Below are 20,995 nucleotides of genomic sequence, written 5' to 3' on the forward strand. Positions count from 1 at the left end.
ATGCATTTGCTAAATCGGAGCGCTATAGGCATATATTTTTACGTGAATTTAGTCTTAATAAAATTTTAAAATAAACAAAAGCTTAGCGCTAACACGTGCTACAGTTATGATATTTCGCGCACACACGATCCATTCATCAAAAGTATTTAGCACTGAAAGAGTTAATTATAAGAAACAATTAATGCACCATAAAATGTCCGTCATGAATTCTGGCCTCGACTTTACATTATTATTATGTTTTTCTTTATATTGAAGACATATAATTTATCAAATGTAAGTTTTAAAATTATATGTACATTGTTTATTTCAGTTAATCTTATATTGCCGATTTTTCTTCACAATGGTTTTTTTATTTTTACGATTATTTATTATATCTAATGTTTCCCCTTTGTTGCAGCCTTCTCTTATATAGATTATATTATAGTTTCCCACTTTTTCAGAAGATATTACCGAAAAAATTCTAAGACATAAAAAACGCTTTCTAATGAATTATTATCAATAATCTATTATAAAAAATGTTTTGTTATTATTGTTTAAAAAGTTTAGTTTATTGCGTAAAAATGTTATATTCAAATATCACATTTTCTCTACAGTCTCTTCTATTACGTTTTATCTCTATACATAACATTCTTCTATTTTATATATTTTATTAAATATCTTCCTACCGGGGAAATAATGTATAAATCGTTTCTCTTTACAGTATGCTAGGGCAACAATTTAAGAAAACGTTTCATTGTTGCAGCTGTAGATTTTTTATTTATCAACAGATACACCCTAAGCGACCGTAAATCTATCATTTCCAAGACGAAGTAAGTATTGAGGATGCGAGGACAATGTCGCATCGCGTATAACCATATTATTTGTATAAATACATATGGAAACGTAGGGTATACTTGCGTTCTTAAAGGAAATGGTAAGAACTGAAGGCATGAATAATAAATCAGAAAGAAATCCAGGAAACTCAGTTGTGCGAGGGGTTGTCGCAGCGAAACAAATGCGGGTTATACTTATCGAGTATCACATACTATGCAGTTATCGTGGTGAAACGGACTACGCTACTTCGTTTTTGAAAAGAAGTCCGGAACTGAAGAGAAACTCGATAACTGTTACAATATAATATAATTATAACTGTCATCGGATGAAATAAGTCAGAATAAATAGATGCGATCTGAAGTTTTAAAGTTTGAGAATGATATCGGCTGTGAAATGGAATGCTGAAACTGCATACGTTTTAACGCTTTATAAATATTTTCTCGGAATACTTGGACTTTGGGTACTAGATGAGGAAAATATATTTTCAAGAATTAGATGGCTTATGTCGACGATAATAGAAGTAAGTTATACTTTTAGACATTATTAGAGTAATTTACATAGAATTATTTTTTAATAATTTTATTTTGTTTTCTTGTATGCGTATAACGTTTATCGTATAATTTAGAATAATAAATTTTATCCTTATCGCACACACATTGTGTTTAATTTCGATAATGTATTATCACATCAATTAAGCTGAAACATTTTATAAATATTAAATTACATGGAAAAAAACTGTTTTGCTAAAATATCTCAAAATTTAGGTAAATACAGATCTAAAAATAATTTTGTTGAAGCATCAAAATAATTATGTAAGATATTCAAGCTAATTACTAGAATGTTAAAACTTTTTGACATTCTAGTACCATGCTTGAGCGTCTTACAAAATTAATTTATTAACTAGATTTTTAAATACCTTAACAAAAAGCCGTTCTTTCCATGTATATATATGTACTTGGCGAGAGACCGTGTCTCTTGATAAAATACAGTTTGATAAAAATAAAGTATTTTTACGTAGAACACTCTCTCTCTTTCTATCTCAATATCTTTGTTTTATTGTCAACTAGCTGAGTGCAACGATCAGCTTGTCATTGGAAGTTATCCGTCATTGTCGTGGTCATGAGGACGCATTGGATGCTTTTCTATCGATGTCCACATCAGTAACTAGTATAGCAAAACTAATCTTGCATCGTGTGAATTGGAGACACAAATTAATTTTGGTGGAATCTATTATCAATGATTGGACTTTCGTGGAAAATCCTTATTCGCGCGATATTATGCTGAAATACGCGCGCATTGGTAGACTGGGTTCCGTGGTATTCTTTTACTTTGGATGTGCTTCTTGCATGTTTCTCTTCTCGCCCTTTATATTCGCCAATTTTAATCTGTTCTGGACCTCTGAAGTACAGATTTACAATAAAACGAGCGAGAGGAGATTGCTTTTAGCAGCTTATTGCGTCTTCGGGAGTTATACACTTTTTGCCTACTGCTTTATTGAAGTGCTGCAGACATTACAAATCCTTGTCAACTGTATCTCGCAGTGTGGAAACGATGGATTCTTTTTCAATCTCACGATGCACGTGTGCGGACAGTTCGAAGTTCTCAGGGTGGACTTTTCTCGAATGGGTAGCAAGGAATTGCATAGTCGCAACAGGCTTGGCGTCTTGTTGAAGAGACATCATCGTCTCATATATTTGGCGCATCATCTGCAAAAAGCATTCAGTTTTGTCATCTTATCACAACTTTTAATGAGTGTTATTCTATTATGCGTCGAAGGTACATTTTATTTCAAATAAGTTGCAATCCAATTTACATTTTTATAAAAGTCTTGAAACAGAGTAATAATATAATATTGCTACATTATGTAGTATAATAATTTTCATGACATTTAAAAGATAAAGATATAAAGCAAACGTATCCTTAACACCTTCGCTTTTGGTATAGAATTAAGTAAAAAAAGTATAAAATTTATAAAAAATTTGCACAAAAGATGTTTTAAACTTATCGATAATTATGTTCGTTATTGTATGTATTTCAGGCTTTCAATTAATCCTCACACTTTCCATGCACAATATATACGCTGCCATGAAACATCTTCTTTTCATCGCCGTTCTGCTGATACAACTTTTTCTCTACTGTTTCGCCGGACAGACGTTGGAATTCCAATCGCAAGGATTAGCTTCGGCGATTTACAACTCATCGTGGTATAGTTTTGACGTGAGCGTGATCAAGAGTTTATCATTAATGATCCTTCGAGCAGCTCATCCTCATCAGTTGTCCGCAGGAAAATTTTTATCAATAAATTTCAGGAGTTTTAAGGAAATTCTGAAGGCTTCCGCCTCATATTTATCCGTATTAAGAGTAATGATAGAAACGTGATTGGGAATTCTTTCAGGAAAAAAGATATTTTTATTTTTTATTACGTAATTTTACTTTAATTATATATTAATAAGCAAAATAATGTCAGTATGGTACATTTATAATTGTATAACATCTTGAGATATTTTAAAAGATCATAATTATTGGTAATAATACAGTACCTAATTCTATGGAATTTATTTATTCCGTCAACATGCCTGTTCCAAGAGATTTTATATTCCATATATAAATTAATTTTTCTTATGCAATTACTTAAGAGGTTTATAATCTTAATGGCAGCATGCTCAAGTGATAGCTTCTTCTTTGTTATTACTATGCACGCCTTTACGGTCAACTAGAGCTCCTGAAGATTCGAATGTTGTTGAACTCATTGGAAGAAAAGCTGACGAGAAGAATAATTATTTATCGCAGCATATTAGGTTTTTGAATCAGAAGGCATTACAAACTAATAATACTGGCTAAGAATATTGAAGACACCTTTAATCAACCATATACACATCATACTATTCAACCAAAATAATATTGAACTAAAATAAAATGTGAAACACCCGCTTACATAGTGAACGAAATATATACGGCTCTATTTAACAGTTTGTGCAATATAAAAAGTAGTTGCTCGGTGAAAGACGACTTAGGGGGAAGTAGTCATGTAAATTCGTGTACAATAACGTAAAATTTGCGTGAAAGCAAACATCTGGGCAGTAAATGTCCCATTATTGACAGCGTAGGCAGTGAAACATTTCTTTCTAGGGATAATTCTCTACGTTTTATCATAATGTGTTAGGAGCATAGAGGCAGGCTGATAAGCGGGTATACGTCTCCAGCTGAATAAAAAATGAATCGGAAGAGAGGCATTACGTCTATGTACCAAGCGCATCATCATCAGTCATTGGCATCAGTTACAGTTATTACCTCGACTCAATGGCGAATGAACGATGGAAAGACGATGTCTCATACGCGATGACCCCCTTCAAATTGCTAACGTGGCCCATCGGCGTTTGGCCATTGCAAGTTTATAACATCTATTCGCTATTACGATGCATCTTTGCCACCTGTTGCGTGGTACGCATCTTTTTCGATGTCAGTGATCCTCGTTGCGTAATAGTCCGAAGACATAAGTAAAACGTCTCCCACCGCGCTCCCCATCGCATTGTCCTGAAAAACAAAACTTCGCAATGGCAACATCGAGTGTTTGAATTTCTGAACAGTAAATATCCTATTATTGACAACGTAGGCAGTGAAACATTTCTTTCTAGGGATAATAAAACATCGAGTGGATCGTAAATGAGCACGATCGTAAGCCGTGGAAATTTTGGCTAACAAAAACTGTGCTTCTTAAAATCTTCATGTCTGTTTGTTGTTTATTCATACTTAAATATACTTAAAACATAATTCGCTCATTCTAGATGTATATCATATCGCTTATTTTACAATTTGTCCGAGAAAAACAAACTAGATGAATGATATGATTCAGAATGGCAAGCAAATTCTCATTGACATCAAGTTTTGCTAGACTCTGTTTTACACTTTAGCTCGAAAAAATTAATGCTACGTACAATTTTTATCATTTATTATTTTAATATTGTTTGCTGTCTCGTTATTTTAAGAAATATGTAGTTAAATTTTTAAATAATATATAATTATGTACTTTCTATATTTTAAAATCAGGCTGGTTTATTCTAGCATCTTTTTAATAAAACTCATCAAAGTATTTGTGTAATACTTCTATGTACAATTATACATAGAATCGTGACAAATCTTTTTTAGACACGCCAAATTTTACATTAAAATTATATAATTTACACATACCAACAGAGTCTAATGGTGATATTGCCTTCCATCGAACTCTATATGGGCTGCACTGATGCCGAGCAGAACATAGACAGCCTTATGTTAATCTGTTGCGGAATTCTTGGTATGCTGAAGACAGTATGGTTTCGCATTTACGCAAGGAATTTGACTAACAATTACAGCTCTGCTGTGGATGATTATCTGATGATTGAAAATGCAAAACAGCGGGCCATTATGCGAAAACATGCTTCTAGAGGAAGAATTCTCTGCTGTTTCATGCTGTGTTTCTCTTACTTTAGTTGTATAATATATGCGCTAATTCCTCTTCTGGGTGATAGTGTAAATAAGCAAATAAATTTAACAAATGAAGACGCTGTATTAGACTATCCAGTACCATCAAGATGTGCCTTGGGGTACTTCAATACTCCAACAAGCGTGTATAGGCTCTTATGTCTCATCGAGGCTATTTCGCTTATTCTAACAAGTACTTCTAATCACGGTAATATTTGCTGTTTGATTTTTTCGCTTATTTCTTGTGTTATATAATTTAGAAATATAATATAATTATTTAGAAAATTTTATAAATGCAAAATCATATAATTCCGCACATCGGAATCTTTTATTAATTTTCTTTTAATAATCTTTTAATAATGCGTTGTTCAATAATACCTTTTTTTCTATTATGAACAATATTATTATAATACTGAAATTGACACGGTTTTTGCGAAAATTGACGCTAAGTCAACTTATTCAAATAATCCGATTTTTATATTTACGCGGAACGTATCTACTGCGTAAAAAGAGAGATGCATATGTATTTTAAATAATTGTAAAAATAATATTTTTGAAATAATAGCGATATCGAATATTAATATCTATCTTCCATAAATCAACATTAACATAATATTACAGCATCATGTATTAGTTCGTTTTTTATTAAGGTAACGACTCTATGTTTCTCAACATTACGCTGCACGTTTGCGGTCAAGTGGAAGTTTTGAAAGCCAAGTTTATCGAGTTTGATGTTACAAGACCTAAGGTTTATGAGCGTTTCATCGCGCTAATTAAAAGGCACAGCTACTTAATAAAAATGGCCAGACAACTTGCCGATACAATTAATTTTGTCTTACTAATTCAGTTATTCATTATCAGTATACAATTGTGTATAACGGGTAAATATATTTTATCACTTACTGTTTCGTAAAACACGAAATTATATTATAAGGATCTATTAAGCAAGTGATTTCTTTTACAGGTTTCCAGTTTATTCTAGCATTGAAAGTCAACGACGTTGTTATGGCAGGAAAAAGTGCAATGGTGCAGAGTACTTTCCTATTTCAATTAACGCTATATAGTTTTATCGGGGATTACCTGAAATCCCAGATGGAAGAAATCGGACTTTCAATTTATCAAAATGCTTGGTACAACCTTCCTGCAGATCTGACAAAAAACTTAGTCTTCATCATTATGCGGACAGAATCTCCCGTCTTGTTGCGAGCTGGACAATTTATTGTGATAAATTTGTCAACCTACATGAGTATCCTAAAAGCTTCTATTTCGTATTTGTCTGTACTTCGAGTAATGGTGGAAACATGAAATACGCGATAATGGTGAAAGAATTATACAGAAAAACTATAAACTGGACTAAAAATTTGGCAAGACAGAGATTTGTGAAGAAAGAATTTAACAGAAAATCATTTTAATAAAAAAGTTGATTATAATCATAACGTGCAATCGTCTGTAGTGCCAAATCACTTTTTGTAATATTAAAAAAACACATGTACGAATACACATATAAGAATATTAACATACATATAGCTACCACACTATGCTTCTATGCTTTAAACCTTAAAATTTTAAACATTTAATTATATAAGAACGAATAACAGAAATGAAAAAAATAATTATAAAATCGCAAATATAAATATTAAATTTAAATTGAAAGAATAATTATAAAGTCGCACAAATAAATATCAAATATAGATGGAAAGAATAATTATAAAATCGCACGAATGTTAAATATAATTGAAAATAATTATTATATAATTGTATAAATGAATATTAAAAAGGCAAATAAAGAATCGTTTAATTGCCGATACAAAGCCGAATGTTAAAATATAATCGGGAAGAACAATTAATAATATTTAAAAAATATATATATTAAATGTATAAATAAGAGTAATATAATTACCCTTTTACTATGCTGTGATGACAAAGTTGAACATGAAAGATCCAAAGGAAGAGAGACGGAGTCGTCTGGTGGATTATTGACAAAACTGCCCGCGCTCTCAACCCATCCAAAAAGGTCTGCTCCTTTAGCCGAACTTCTTTCTTTGTTCATCCTTTTTCTCTTTCTTCGTCTTTCGTCCGGGGACAAGAGAATATCGGTCTTGGCCTTGCTTGGAAGACTCTCAGATTTTGACGGATTTATTGCGCAGAGATATCGATATAGCATAAACATCTGGGTGAAAACACATAATTTGCGAGGCGGATGTTATACTTCTCAAGAGGACTACTTTGAAGAGGCCACAGTGATAAATTCAGTAAGACAAGAAATAAGATATGTATCGTGATAATAAATTTGCAAACTTTGTTGTCAGACCTCGTAAGTTCAATACACTGTGTCGCTGTTTCAGATCATTTACAAATATCGATGGAATGGCAGAGTTATCGAAAATATCGAAAATTGTGCACATTATGGAAAAACATGAACGTATTACAAAAATGTACGATCACGCAACATTATAGTGCTACTTATCTTACTACCGTAAAAATCGATCGATAAACAAATGATACGTCCGACTATAGTAATTCTTCTCGAAGCCATACATTGCATAAATTGAACGACATTCTTTCATGCATGACACCGTCACAATTTTTTTTTTAAGGTCGAAACTAGCATGTTGCCGGGCATGAAGACAAATTGGAATAGTGGCATGGACTATGGCTTCTCAGTGATAAGAACTATAATGTGGATAGTCGGTGTATGGCCTTTGCAGCACGATGATATGGTTTGCACATTTCGCTGGTTTATCATATTCATTGCAGAGGTAAGACAAGATAGCGTAAAATAAAGCGTAGCCATCTATGTAAACGTAGCTTCCTTTTTAAATGTGAAAAGTAATGATAAATGCAAAGACATATCTACATATATAGATACACAAATTTTTTACCGAAAGTCAATTTAATCATAATTTAATAATAATAACTTAATCAATTTTTTTACGGCTATTTAAAATTTTTGAAGAATTTAAGAAGCAATTTCTTTAAATAAAATGAACCTTTTAATTAATTTATGTCTAATATTAATTAAATATACGCATCCGCAATACACAAAGTTTTTTTATTTTATTTCACTTTAATTATCAAGAAACTTCTATCTGATTGATATTTATTTATAAAATGGTGAACCTTTATATGGAACATTAAATTGTTGCTATTATATAGTCTCTCACAGTGTTCAATATGCTAATGGAACCTTTCAAAAACTGCGGTGATACCAAAGACGCTTTGGAAGTTTTTCTTTTAATAGAGGCCGTCTTTCATTCGTGGATAAATGTCGTTTTTGCGCGTATTTATATGAAAAAGATTGCCATCAACGTAAATTCTGCAATTGACGATTGGTCGTCCTCGTCAACGGAGAAACAGTCTTATCTAATAATGACGGGATATGCACGAATGGGTCGAATAATCTGTGTGTTTCAATTGATGCTTGGATTTCTAGCCGGTGGCATACACGTTACCACTATTCTCATCGAAAATAAACAGGTGACATTTTATTAGTGACAAAGATTGTTACTTAATTTATATTCTATTGTCGTTAATGCTATGCAATGTAGCGATAATAGAAATAATTTGTAAAAATTCGGGATATACTTCCAAAAACTATCCACTCTCAATTTACGTATATTTTTCGGTAAAATTGCTTTCAATGACCTCAAAATTAATATCCTTACATAGATTTTTACCAATAAAAGTTTAAAGCCATATAATATTTGAAAAATCTTTTAATCAAAATTCTAAACTAATTAGCAATATTTAGCATATCTAAAATAGATTTTAAATGTTTACATGCTTTGATGTTTGTACATATATTGTATCTCGAGAAGAATGCTGTCACAACTCAAAAATTCACAATTTTCAGAAAAAAGAAAAAATAATTTTTTTTTTAATTTTTTTGATATAAACATTTTTTCCCACAAATATTGCATAACTATTTGTTACGCGTTTGTTACTTGTTTTTACCTTTAAAATAAAATTGTATGATGCATCTTGAGATATTTTAACAGGTCGTAATTATTGGTAATGATACAGTAACGTTATGGAATTTCTTTATTCCGTCAACATGCCTATTCCAAGGGATTTCATATTCTACATACAAAGCACTTCTCCTTATGCAAATACCAATGGGATCTATACTTTTTATAGCAGAATGCGCAAACGATAGCTTCTTCTTTGCTATTACCATGCACCTCTGCGGTCAATTAGAGCTCCTGAAGATTCGCTTTGTTGAACTCGTTGGAAAAAATACTGATGAAAAAAATTGTTATCGCAGCATATTGGGTTCTTGGATTAGAAGGCATTACAAGCTAATAATACTGGCTAAAAATATTGAAGACACCTTCAATCTCAATATTTTAATTCGCTTGTTAATAATCACCATTGTCATTGCAGTTTCAGGTATTTATATATCGTAAATACCCATTCCATTTCCTTTGTTACTGACGAAATCGAAATCTTTTATAATTTATCAAAATAAAGAACTAAATTTTTTAATATAATAGGCTTATAGAAATTTAATTAATAATGTTGAAACTTATAAAAGTCATAATGCATCTACAGTAAACAGAAACTGCCTTGAATTAATAAAATCTGTTGTTAAAAAACTGTACCAAAATTATTTTTTATACCAATATATATTGAAATAAAGTACCAATTGCATCTAAATGTAGAAAATGGAGGATTAAAGAAAAATAGAAAAATGTTCTTTTTAGGACTGAATGCTATTATGTACGTTAAGCATCAAGATTATCCGAATGTAGTAAAAAGCGTGCTCTTTGTTCAGTTTTATATTGTACAATCCTTCTTGTTTACGCACGCCGGCGAAACTTTACAGAAACAAAGTGAATCAATCGTTTCGGCAATATATAGCACATCGTGGCACAAATTGCCGCCGATTATGGTGAAGGATTTGATATTTATTATGATGAGGACGAAGATACCTCTTCAACTCACTGCCGGAAAATTTTTTTATATTACCAGAAAAACTACGACAGATATTCTGAGAACTGCCTTGACATACATATCGTTTTTGCAGGTGACAATGGAGGAATAATTTAATTATTATATGGAATTGTGTATTATATCATATAACATGTAGATAACGGTGTGGAGATAAATGAAACAGAATATATTTATATATTTCAGTATATTGTGCTGTTTATATTCTCTAATCATATTTGTATTTTGCTTCTAAGGAGATATATGCAGGGTGATTCAATTTAATCTTAACAAGCAAATACTTCAAAAATATGCAATTTTGCAAAAAGACTTTTTGAACAAAAAGTATTTTGTAAGATCGCACAATGCTGACCCGGGTTTGATTTTATGACGTCTAGTCAATGTCACAACCACGTCGATCTAATTTTTTTTAAATAAAAACCTATTTTTTTTTATTGCATTTTCAGATTGAGCAAATTCAAATAAACATTTTCCGTATCTCGATAATTTTGAATAAAATCAATAGTTTCCGCATAAAACAAATGTCAAAATATAAATACAAAAAACAATTATAAAAATCATACAAAACTAAATAACAGAATATAAATAAAAAGAATAATTACAAAATCGCAAATACAAATAAAAAGAATAATTATAAAATGTGTAAACAAATATTTAAAAAACAAATAAAAAAAATCATTTAATTGCTGATACAAAGCCAAATATTAAAATATAAAAATATTTATATAAAAAAAAGTCAAATATTAATGAGAATAATAATTAACCTTCCACTATGTTGCGTTAAATATAGAAGATCCAGAGGAAAGAGACGGAGTCGAATTTCGTTCTCTAGCCGCCTAGTCTAGTGGCTTCTCGCGACAACTGCACTCTCATTGAGACAAAAAAGTCTGCTCCTTTAACCGAACTTCTTTCTTCGTTCATCCCTTTTCCTTTTTTTCGTCTTTCGTCCGAGGACAAAAGAATATCGAATTTGGCTTTGCTTGGAACTCTTGGAAGTAGTTGGAAGGCTCTCCGATTTCATCAGATGGTTATATCGCCCAAAGAAATCGATAGACATAAACATCTGGACGAGGGACATATTTTGTGAGGCAAATGTTAAACTTCTCAAGGGGGACTACTTTGAAGGGGACCGCAGTAATAATCAGCAACAACATATGTGTCGTGACGAATTCGCGAACTTTATTGTCAGATCTCATAAATTCAATACCTACACTGTGTCATTGTCTCAATCGTGATCGTTCACGAATGTCGAATGTGGAATAGCAAAGCTATCGTAAACATCGAAAATTGCGCACATCATGGAAAGACATGGATATTTTACAAAAATGTATGATCACCCAACATTAGTGCTACTTATCTTACTACCATAAAAACTGATCGATGAACAAATGGTACGTCCAACTACGATAATTCTTTCCGAAGCCATACATTGCATAAATTGAACAACGTTCTTTCATGCATGACACCGTCACAATTTCCTTGAGATCGAAAGTACCATATTGCCGGACATGAAGACAAATTGGAACAGCGGCATGGACTATGGCTTTTCAGTGATAAGAAAGATGATGTGGATAGTCGGTGTATGGCCTTTGCAGCAGAACGATATGCTTTGCACACTTCGCTGGTTTATCATATTTATTGTTGAGGTAAGACAAAATAGCGTAAAGTGCAAAAATTGCTTTCCTTTTTAAATGTAAAAAGTAATGATAAATGCAAAGACATATCTAGTTGATACACAAATTTTTTACTAAAAGTTTACTTAATCATAATTTAATAATAATAACTTAATCAATTTTTTGCAGCTAATTTAAATTTTTGAGGAATTATAGGAGTAATTTTTTTTAAGAAAGTATGGAACGTTTAATTAACCATGTCTAATCTAAATTAAATTTACGCATTGCGAGACAAATTTTTTTTTACTCTTATTATCAGGTTTTACTTTTATTATCAAGAACCTTGTACAATTCATACTTATTTTCAAAATGGTTGAATCTTTGTTATTATATAGTCTCTCACAGTGATCATCATGCTGATGGAACCTTTCAAAAACTGCGGTGATACCAGAGACGTTCTGGATATTTTTCTTGTAATAGAGACTGGTTTTCATTCGTGGATAAATGTTGTTTTTGCGCGTATTTATATGAAAAAGATTGCCGTCAACGTGAATTCTGCAATTGACGATTGGTCGTCCTCGTTGACGGAGAAACAGTCTTATCTAATAATGGCGGGATATGCACGAATAGGTCGAGTGATCACTGTGTCTCATTTGATAATTGGAATTCTAGCCGGTGCCGTATACCTTTCCGCTATTATCGTAAATCAACAACAGGTGCTATTTTATTTGTGACACAAATTGTTACTTTAATTACATTAAACTGTCATTGACACTATACAATGTAGCAATTATAATAAAAATAATTCGTAAAAATTCGTTCGTGAAGAATATTATGATTGGCATAAATCGATAAATAATATATTAACCTACTAAATTCATTAATAAGAAATAAAATTATGCAGGCCTATTATTAATGATATAAACATTTTTTTTTACAAATATTGCATTTTCATCTGTTTGTCACGTGTCTTTTACTTGTTGTTACTATTGTAAAATTGCATAATACATCTTAAGATGTTTTGACAGGTCGTAACTATTGGTAATGATACTGTAACTTTATGGAATTTCCTTCTTCCGTCAACATGCCTATTCCGAGGGATTTCATATTCTACATACAAAGCAGTTTTCCTCATGCAAATACCTATCGGGTTTATACTCTACGTAGCAGAATGCGCACACGATAGCTTCTTTTTTGCTATTACCATGCACCTCTGCGGTCAGCTAGAGCTCCTGAGGATTCGCTTTGTTGAACTCGTTGGTAGAAAAGCTAACGAGAAGAATAATTATCGCAGCATATTGAGTTCTTGGATCAGAAGGCATTATAAACTAATAATATTGGCTAAAAATATTGAAGACTCATTTAATCTCAATATTTTAATTCGTTTGTTAATAACTACCATTGTGATTGCGATTTCAGGTATTTATATATTATAAATACCCATTCCGTTTCCTCTGTTACTGACGAGATCAAAATTTTTTATTATTACGAGAGTTAAGAATGAATTTTTTTTGTATACAATAGACTTACACCAAATTTGATTAATAATGTTGAAACTTTAATGAAGGATAAAGAAAATAAATGATAAAGGAAGAAACAGAAAAATGTTTTTTTCAGGAATGCGTATCATTGTGTCCGTTAAGCATCAGAATTATACTGATATAGTAAAGAGTATGATCTTTGTTCAGTTCTTTATGGTACAATCCTTCATGTTCACGCATGCCGGTGAAACTTTGCAGAAACAAAGCGAATCAATCGTTTCGGCAATATATAGCACATCGTGGCACAAATTGCCGCCTATTATAGTGAAGGATTTGATATTTATTATGATGAGGACGAGGACCCCTCTTCAACTCACTGCTGGAAAATTTTTTTATATTACTCGAAGCACTACAACAGATATTTTGAAAACTTCCTTGACATACATATCGTTTTTACGAGTGACAATGGAAGAATAATCTAATTTTTGTATGGAATTATTTGTTTATTATGCCATATCACATGTAGATAATCGTGTAGATAAATGAAACAGAATATATTTATATATTTTAGTGTATTGTGCTGTTTATATTTTCTAATCATATTTGCATTTTCCTGCTAAGTTTTTCAAACGTTTACAACATAGAATTGTTAGTATTAAGTATGCTTATTTAAAAATGTTTTACGCTTTTTGCTTCAAAAAATGTAATAGTACTTTAATTACTTATTTAGATAATATATTTATATGTTTCTTTTTTTTAAGTTAACTACTTAATTTTTTATAAACAAGTGACTACATGTTGTACATTTTATTAAAAATGCTTACTATGCAAGGAAATATTATTTATTATTTTTGTATAAAAAATTACATGTAATAATTTATTTAAAAAAAATTTAAATAAATAAGTCTACTAATTACTAAGCATCGTACATTTATATCTGCATATTTTTAAAAGTATAATCTAAAACATATAGTATATTTATTAATTGTAATTATATACAATTCTTGGTTTTAAGCAATATTATTATTCTTATATAGTTCATTTTGACGTAATAAGTTAATTAAAAAAATTTTTTAAATTAAATTATGCACATTAAATTAATTTTTATATCTGTATATTTATTTTATTTTTCTAGTGTAAAGCGTCAAAAGTATAAATTATTTTAAAATTACTTACATTCGCTAAAACAGTTGGTTTCACAAACGTATACCGGTGTATTAGCATTGTCATCAAGTATTGTAACAGCGTGCAGAATGGATGCACCGTCACCTTTTCGTCCATAGAAATAAATATAAAGTACGTTTACGTTATTGTCTCGTTCAACACAATTCGAAACGTCGAATGTTTCTGTACTGGAAACTAAAGTACATTTACCACCTACCACATGGACATTTTGTTATAAGTTAAACTTCCACGGTGGTCTCTCTCTTTATTTGTAAGTATATGCATTACTTCGAAGACTACTGAATAACATACGCGATACGTTTCCTGGAAAATTAATAAATTGCATAAACTGCAAATTCTGCTCACCGATATTTTTTATGTACGCTAGACAATTCAAGGAACATCAGGGGATTGTAAGGCAATAATATTGTTCGATGATCGAGCAATTTGCCATCGAGCAAATACCCACTGTGCATGATCTTTAAACATGCATATGGTCTGATGTGCGAGTAGTTCAATGCTGCTATGTTCTCTCGATCAATAGTTATAGGATATGAGAGAGCTAGGATGTGGGCGAAGAAGAGATGTTACATGTCCGAGTGCCGTGGTGTTGTCAGCGTGGCAAATCGATTAATAAAGATGGTATTAATGCATAATTACTCTGCTATGCGCTAAGATGTACATCTGGACAATCAGTTTGGCATCGCTTCGAGAATGGTGTACTGGAACAAGGATGCTATTTATGCATTGTCAAGTTATAAAGTTTTGGCATGGCCTATAGGAGTATGGCCAATTGAAAACGACATCTTTTATTCGAAGATACGTTACTTCTTTGCGATTGCAAGCGAGGTGAGAGAAATTTTAATTTTTAAGTTTATATATACTAGATATATATACACACACATATGTATATATTTATATAATGTACATATTGTTTTAATAATATCATTATATTATTAATTTACTATTATTATAATTAATATTGTAGATTATAGACAATAATAAAATTGAATGTAATGATATTTTCGAAAACAACATATATACATTTTATTTATTGCTTTTGACAATTTTCAGTGACAAGTAAAAATATATAGAAGTATGTAGAAATGTATTTAAAAATGCATTGCTTGTATTGAGTAGAAAAATGCATTAAGATATATTTATATCTATCTCGTATTTGATCAATGCGTCTTTGAATCTATTTCTGGAATAATTTCTCACCCTTAATATTGATACAAAATAATATTGTAATAATATTGTAAAAATATTTCATATAATGTTACTATAAGTGGTTTTACATAAATATAGAAATGTACTTTAATCGAGACATGATTAGAATTTAGGAAAATTAGTTTGTCATTTAAAGTAAGTATAAAGAAAAATAGTTTTGTAAAGCAAGAAAAATTAAATTTTACCTGCAAGCGTAAAGATTAAAAAACAAAAATTTTAGATAACATTTTTATTTACCGCAACAATCTATTATTTTAGATTTGGCTGATGACAACACTATTGATGAATGTATATCTCGCCTGCGACAATTCCTCAGCAGATCCGATTGATACGTACGTGGTGACCTCAAGTGCAATGTTAGGAATTGTCAAACTCACCCTGTTGCAGATACAGCGATCCACCCTTTCAACCAGTTTATACTCCGCTATCCAGGACTGGTGTAGCGTCAAAGATGCGAGGTCGCGCGAGATCATGATCCAGTACGCACGCACGGCGAGAATAATTTCGTTGTCTCTGTTTTACTCTGGATTTATTGCCCTTATATTTTATATGTTGCGACTCTTGCCCTTTGCACACGCGACCACCAACGGAAGGACATTTGTCCTCCCAATGTCCTGTCTTTTCGAGTCCGTCTCCAATCTCCAGTATGTCCTCATTACATTCTACCAGGTGATTCAGTTGTTGATCACGTACGCTGGAAACTGCTGTACGGAGGGAATGTTCGTCGGTGTCACGATGCATCTGTGCGGACAGCTCGAACTATTGATGATCGATTTTCAGCAGATCGATCGCAAGCACAAGCGCAAAGGAGGCAGCATCTTTGAAGAATTCGTTATTAGACATCGAGAGTTGTTAAAACTCACGGAAAACATCGATGATTCTTACAGTATAATTATTTTGACTCAGATCTTTACCAGCGCCATTTTGATATGCATAACAGGTAAGTCAGATGAGTTATTTTCAAAATCTCTTCATGTAATATAAGAAAGTCCGTGATATCCAAAAGAAATATATATTTAATTATTACTTCAACGATATACAATTTAAATAATTTAAATATTTTTTTATTAATCTTAATAAAATTTTTTATACGTAATAATATTTAATACGTAAAAATTGTGTAAAAGAAATATGAAATATACAAGGATTATTATATATCATAAGTTCCTCAAAAAATTATATTCGTAATAGTAGTGTATAATTTGCATTTGGATATCAACAAAAAAATACTATATTATATAAACAATTATTTTGTTTAAATAAAAGATAAATTTGCATATTGTAAGAAAATTGATGCATTAATAGCTTTTTGAATGGTATATCAGTATGCTTTATATTAGGTTTTCAAAAATTTTTTAATAAAAAGGCAATATATTAAAATGTTTGTAATGTTTGGAAGACCGGATAAGTTTTATTTTTGTAAAAATTATATAAAAATAATATATATTTTTTAAATTTCTTTATATTATTATAACGACAATAACGAGTCGGATATAACTTCATTCTCTGGGGCGAGATCTGGCCTGCAAGCCATAAATTGGGGATTCCTCTATATACGCATACATAGATAGTATCAGCTATATATGGGGATTTAATCAAACATTTTAATATAATATAGTTTGAAGAGAACCAGTCACGGAGAATAAAATGTATTAATTTAAGGCTTCGGACTTATTGTATCCTGGCACATTCACGACATGGTTATGATAATGAAGAGCATTGTGATAATGATCGTTATGTTGCTGCAATGCTTCCTGTACTCGTACGCGGGCGATAATTTGAGGGATCAAAGCGAAGCCTTGTCATTCGCGCTTTATGACAGTAACTGGTACGATTTTTCACCCAATGATATAAGAGACCTGACGTTTATTATGATAAAAACGAATATACCCATTCGTCTGACCGCTGGAAAGTTTTTCTACGTTACACGTGCTACCTTCACGGACATTCTGAGGACTGCAGTATCCTATTTATCTGCCTTACGTGTTATGATTGAAAAACAATAAACAAATAGATATACTAATAAATTTTTCATATTATATATTATGTGACACATTATTTAAGAACAGTATTTATAGCAATGCGAAATTTTTAGCCTAATTAAATAGTATATAATTCCAATTTATATTACATCAAAACTTAACATTATTAGAAATATATTTTGCAAGCAAATAAATTATTTAAAAACTTCATTATTTTGAATATTATTCATTATTAAGGAAATAAGATCCTATAAATTCTTTTAAGGTATATAGAAAAATTTAATTGTAAAAGTTATGTAATAAAAATATTTCTGTCTAAAATTAACATTTTTATCCGCTTTGACAAAGCAACTTCTTTTAAAGAAAAAAAAGTATATTCATCCGTGCTACATATTTTTATATTTAGACAAATTAAATCTACAACATTCACAGTTAAAATAAAATGAAGAAGTCAAGACAAAATATAATATAATACTATCAGTAGAACATACGGTAGTATGAGCGGATCATGTAAAGTTCTCTTTTTGCCAGTTCCATGTACGATAGTGTGAAGCGATTGTTCGATAAGCGACAGCTTAAGAAATATAGTCAATATATGTGTAAGACCGTGGGGACCGTGGTCACAATAAATTCTTATTGAGGCTATACATTATGTATTCTTATTGAAGAATAATTTTGTGTAACAACATAGTTCTATGTATTCTGCGATAATGCGTTAAGAGCATAAAGGCATTTTGATATAAGTTTCAACGTGAATAAATAATAAGCCGGAACGCAGACGTCGGCGTCGTATCGAGCATGTCACATTATTGGTTATTGTTAGCAGTTACAGTCATTACCTTAGTCCGATGGCAAGTGAACGATGGAAAGACGATATCGCATACGCGATAACCCCTTTCAAATTGGTGGCTTGGTCCATCGGTGTTTGGCCACTTCAAGTTCACAATGTTTTTTCGCTAATACCATATACCTTGGGCATCTGTTGCGCGGTATGCACCTTCTGAGTTTAGCCTCGACGATGAGTGACGCATGATCTTTCGAGATCAACGTAAATTGATATCTGTTTGATGTTATATCACGTGAAATCGTGTCAACAGATCTTCATGTTCATCGTACCTTCTATCGAATTTTACTTGGGCTGCACTGACGCGGAGACGAACGTAGACTGCCTCATGTTAATCTGTTGCGGGATACTCGGTATGCTGAAGACAGTATGGTTTCGCATTTACGCAAGAAATTTGGCTAACAATTATAGCTCTGTCATGAAGGATTATTTGACAATTGAAAACACAATGGAGCGTGCCATCATGCGAAAACATACTTTTATGGGAAGGATTATCTGCTGTTTAATTTTGGGCTTCGCTTACTTTAGTTGTGTGATGTACGGGCTAATCGCTATTCTGGATGAAAATAAGCATGTCAATATAACGAATGAGGGTACCATGCTGGAGTATCCAATACCATCAAAATGCGTTATGAAGTACTTGAATGCTCCAGTGAGCATACATAAAGTCTTCTGCTTTATCGATACTATTGCATTAGTACTAGCGAGTACTGCTAATCATGGTATTGTTATTTGACGTTTTTTTGTCTTATTATTTTTTATTGCTATAGCAATTTTATTTCAAAATACACCGCACATATAGAAATATATTCCATGCATAAGAAAGTCTTATCATCTTCATTAATGCAAATTATTTATGGTCTGCCGATTATAGACAATATTGTTAAAACTCGGTAGTTTTGCTTTATTTATTTTAAGCAATATAAAATTATAAAACTGGTAATTACCGTGCCATTTATTTACCGTAGATAAAGCGAGTTGATTTGAATAAAAAAGTCCTTTACTGTTTAATGAGTTTTTTAAAAATTAATGAAGAATATTAATTAATAAAGATTTGCTAATCAGTGTGCATCCGCGTAATTCGATGAGAAGAGACAGCCCAGCGTCATATAGTTGCGGTTGTTATAATACGCGAAAAGGTTTTAAAAGAAACATGCGTCTAGCAAAAACAAATAACACTGGGCTGGGATATCTTCCTTAGATTCCGTAAAGTGAATATGCGCACATTTTCTATAGTAAACGTTACGTATGCTACAGATAAATGCGCGCATATGCGCTTTACGGAACTCAGGGCTAAATCGCGCGAATGCACGCGCTTAATCAAAAACTTTTATTAATTAATTTCTCACTATTTTTTTATTTTTTTTAGAAATTCGCAAAGCAATAAAAAAACTTTTCTATTCAGTTTAATCCGCTCTACCTGCTCACGAGAAGTGGCACGGTAATTACTAAACATTATATATATATATATCTATGTATAAGTGTGTGTAAAATATATAACAAAAAATATACATATATATATATCTTTCATCATTTTTCAATTACAATATTATTTTGTGTGTGTATATATATATCAATGTATCCATGAAAACTGTATATATATCAATTTGCTTCGATCTTGTTGATAAAGGTAACGACGCATTGTTTTTAAACGTTACATTACACGTTTGCGGCCAAGTGAGAATTTTAAAAGCCAATTTTCTTGATTTTGACGTCAAAAGTCCGCATATCTACGATCGTTTTAACGTGTTAGTTGAAAGACACAAGTATTTAATAAAACTGGCCAGAGAACTTGCCGAAATGATTAGTTTCGTTCTGCTGATAGAATTATTTATTATCAGTATACTTTTGTGCATAATGGGTGTGTGAATGATATGACACTTAAGAAATGGGCGCGTTCAGCAGAACAAATCACTCAGTAGCAATCAAACGTGATTAGCTCTTCTTATTCAACAAATCAGCATAGCGTGTTGATGAGACGACACTCAACAGTTGTGTTTGCTGAACGCGGCCATTGTTTTGCGAAACATATAAATTATATCATAAAGATTTATAATAAGCAAACAAATATTTTTTTCAGGATTTCAACTTATACTACAACTAGGAAAAAATAACATTGTTCTAATTGTGAAAAATATAATGGTACAAAGTACCTTTCTGACACAATTAACTTTATACGGTGTTATTGGGAATTATTTAAAATCTGAAATGGAAGAAATAGGGCTGTCTATTTATCAAAGCACTTGGTACAACTTTCCCGCAAAATTGACGAGACATTTAATCTTCATCATTATGCGTTCAGAGTCTCCAGTTACCTTGCAAGCTGGAAATTTTATCGTGATAAATCTGGCAACTTACGTGAGCATCCTAAAAGCATCTCTTTCGTATTTGTCTGTACTTCGTGTAATGGTAAAAGTGTGAAATATAACAAATAAAAAATAACTATTCCATAAATTG

At 31.4% G+C, this 20,995-nt stretch overlaps 5 protein-coding genes and 1 long non-coding RNA gene across 8 annotated transcripts; 5 read left to right on the forward strand and 1 right to left on the reverse strand.

Annotated features, from left to right (window-relative positions):
• The first annotated feature begins 114 nt into the window (after positions 1-114).
• Positions 115-3,192, forward strand: LOC139807894 (odorant receptor Or2-like). Its single transcript, XM_071769387.1, has 3 exons — positions 115-1,333; positions 1,881-2,589; positions 2,852-3,192. The coding sequence occupies exons 1-3, from the start codon at positions 1,190-1,192 to the stop codon at positions 3,190-3,192; spliced, it is 1,194 nt and encodes a 397-aa protein (XP_071625488.1). The 5' UTR covers positions 115-1,189.
• LOC139807915 (uncharacterized) lies at positions 3,063-7,310 on the reverse strand. Its single transcript, XR_011730724.1, has 6 exons — positions 7,175-7,310; positions 6,355-6,423; positions 5,002-5,233; positions 4,105-4,347; positions 3,354-3,574; positions 3,063-3,201 (listed from the first exon to the last, which is right to left on the reverse strand). It is a non-coding gene; the product is annotated as an uncharacterized lncRNA (long non-coding RNA).
• Positions 4,114-7,165, forward strand: LOC139807901 (odorant receptor 9a-like). Of its 2 annotated transcripts, none has more exons than XM_071769396.1 (4): positions 4,114-4,254; positions 5,008-5,482; positions 5,925-6,155; positions 6,239-7,165. In XM_071769396.1, the coding sequence occupies exons 1-4, from the start codon at positions 4,114-4,116 to the stop codon at positions 6,577-6,579; spliced, it is 1,188 nt and encodes a 395-aa protein (XP_071625497.1). In that variant the 3' UTR covers positions 6,580-7,165. The 2 variants fall into 2 exon arrangements, with proteins under 2 accessions (XP_071625497.1, XP_071625498.1); XM_071769397.1 differs by lacking the exon at positions 4,114-4,254 and adding an exon at positions 4,342-4,488.
• Positions 7,311-7,476: 166 nt separating the features above from the next.
• On the forward strand, positions 7,477-10,445 carry LOC139807888 (odorant receptor 4-like). 2 transcript variants are annotated; one of them, XM_071769377.1, is made up of 6 exons: positions 7,477-7,526; positions 7,620-7,709; positions 7,872-8,033; positions 8,431-8,751; positions 9,273-9,663; positions 9,978-10,445. In XM_071769377.1, the coding sequence occupies exons 3-6, from the start codon at positions 7,884-7,886 to the stop codon at positions 10,316-10,318; spliced, it is 1,203 nt and encodes a 400-aa protein (XP_071625478.1). In that variant the 5' UTR covers positions 7,477-7,526; positions 7,620-7,709; positions 7,872-7,883; the 3' UTR covers positions 10,319-10,445. The 2 variants fall into 2 exon arrangements, with proteins under 2 accessions (XP_071625478.1, XP_071625477.1); XM_071769376.1 differs by lacking the exon at positions 7,477-7,526 and having other exon boundaries at positions 7,656-7,790.
• Positions 10,446-11,731: 1,286 nt separating this feature from the next.
• Positions 11,732-14,158, forward strand: LOC139807897 (odorant receptor 13a-like). Its single transcript, XM_071769391.1, has 4 exons — positions 11,732-11,870; positions 12,233-12,553; positions 12,866-13,256; positions 13,455-14,158. The coding sequence occupies exons 1-4, from the start codon at positions 11,733-11,735 to the stop codon at positions 13,793-13,795; spliced, it is 1,191 nt and encodes a 396-aa protein (XP_071625492.1). The 5' UTR covers position 11,732; the 3' UTR covers positions 13,796-14,158.
• Positions 14,159-14,812: 654 nt separating this feature from the next.
• Positions 14,813-20,959, forward strand: LOC139808161 (uncharacterized). Its single transcript, XM_071769819.1, has 7 exons — positions 14,813-15,331; positions 15,971-16,652; positions 17,375-17,711; positions 18,521-18,683; positions 18,792-19,260; positions 20,169-20,399; positions 20,619-20,959. Exons 1-7 carry the CDS (start codon positions 15,197-15,199, stop codon positions 20,957-20,959), a joined length of 2,358 nt encoding a protein of 785 aa, XP_071625920.1. The 5' UTR covers positions 14,813-15,196.
• The last annotated feature ends 36 nt before the right edge of the window (positions 20,960-20,995 follow it).

This window comes from Temnothorax longispinosus, chromosome 2 (genome assembly GCF_030848805.1).
Source record: "Temnothorax longispinosus isolate EJ_2023e chromosome 2, Tlon_JGU_v1, whole genome shotgun sequence".
In the NCBI taxonomy this organism is placed as follows: domain Eukaryota; kingdom Metazoa; phylum Arthropoda; class Insecta; order Hymenoptera; family Formicidae; genus Temnothorax; species Temnothorax longispinosus.

Bases quoted from the DNA above. Each gene is read 5' to 3' on its own strand.
- LOC139807894 (XM_071769387.1), top strand. From the start codon at position 1,190: ATGATATCGGCTGTGAAATGGAATGCTGAAACTGCATACGTTTTAACG. The intron at 1,334-1,880 runs GTAAGTTATACT...ATTGTCAACTAG, and splicing joins TTATGTCGACGATAATAGAA to CTGAGTGCAACGATCAGCTT. The intron at 2,590-2,851 runs GTACATTTTATT...TATGTATTTCAG, and splicing joins TATTCTATTATGCGTCGAAG to GCTTTCAATTAATCCTCACA.
- LOC139807901 (XM_071769396.1), top strand. From the start codon at position 4,114: ATGGCGAATGAACGATGGAAAGACGATGTCTCATACGCGATGACCCCC. The intron at 5,483-5,924 runs GTAATATTTGCT...TTTTTTATTAAG, and splicing joins AACAAGTACTTCTAATCACG to GTAACGACTCTATGTTTCTC. The intron at 6,156-6,238 runs GTAAATATATTT...TTTCTTTTACAG, and splicing joins TATACAATTGTGTATAACGG to GTTTCCAGTTTATTCTAGCA.
- LOC139807888 (XM_071769376.1), top strand. The intron at 8,034-8,430 runs GTAAGACAAGAT...GCTATTATATAG, and splicing joins TTATCATATTCATTGCAGAG to TCTCTCACAGTGTTCAATAT. The intron at 9,664-9,977 runs GTATTTATATAT...TGTTCTTTTTAG, and splicing joins CATTGTCATTGCAGTTTCAG to GACTGAATGCTATTATGTAC.
- LOC139807897 (XM_071769391.1), top strand. From the start codon at position 11,733: ATGAAGACAAATTGGAACAGCGGCATGGACTATGGCTTTTCAGTGATA. The intron at 11,871-12,232 runs GTAAGACAAAAT...GTTATTATATAG, and splicing joins TTATCATATTTATTGTTGAG to TCTCTCACAGTGATCATCAT. The intron at 13,257-13,454 runs GTATTTATATAT...TGTTTTTTTCAG, and splicing joins CATTGTGATTGCGATTTCAG to GAATGCGTATCATTGTGTCC.
- LOC139808161 (XM_071769819.1), top strand. From the start codon at position 15,197: ATGGTGTACTGGAACAAGGATGCTATTTATGCATTGTCAAGTTATAAA. The intron at 16,653-17,374 runs GTAAGTCAGATG...TATTAATTTAAG, and splicing joins CATTTTGATATGCATAACAG to GCTTCGGACTTATTGTATCC. The intron at 20,400-20,618 runs GTGTGTGAATGA...TATTTTTTTCAG, and splicing joins TATACTTTTGTGCATAATGG to GATTTCAACTTATACTACAA.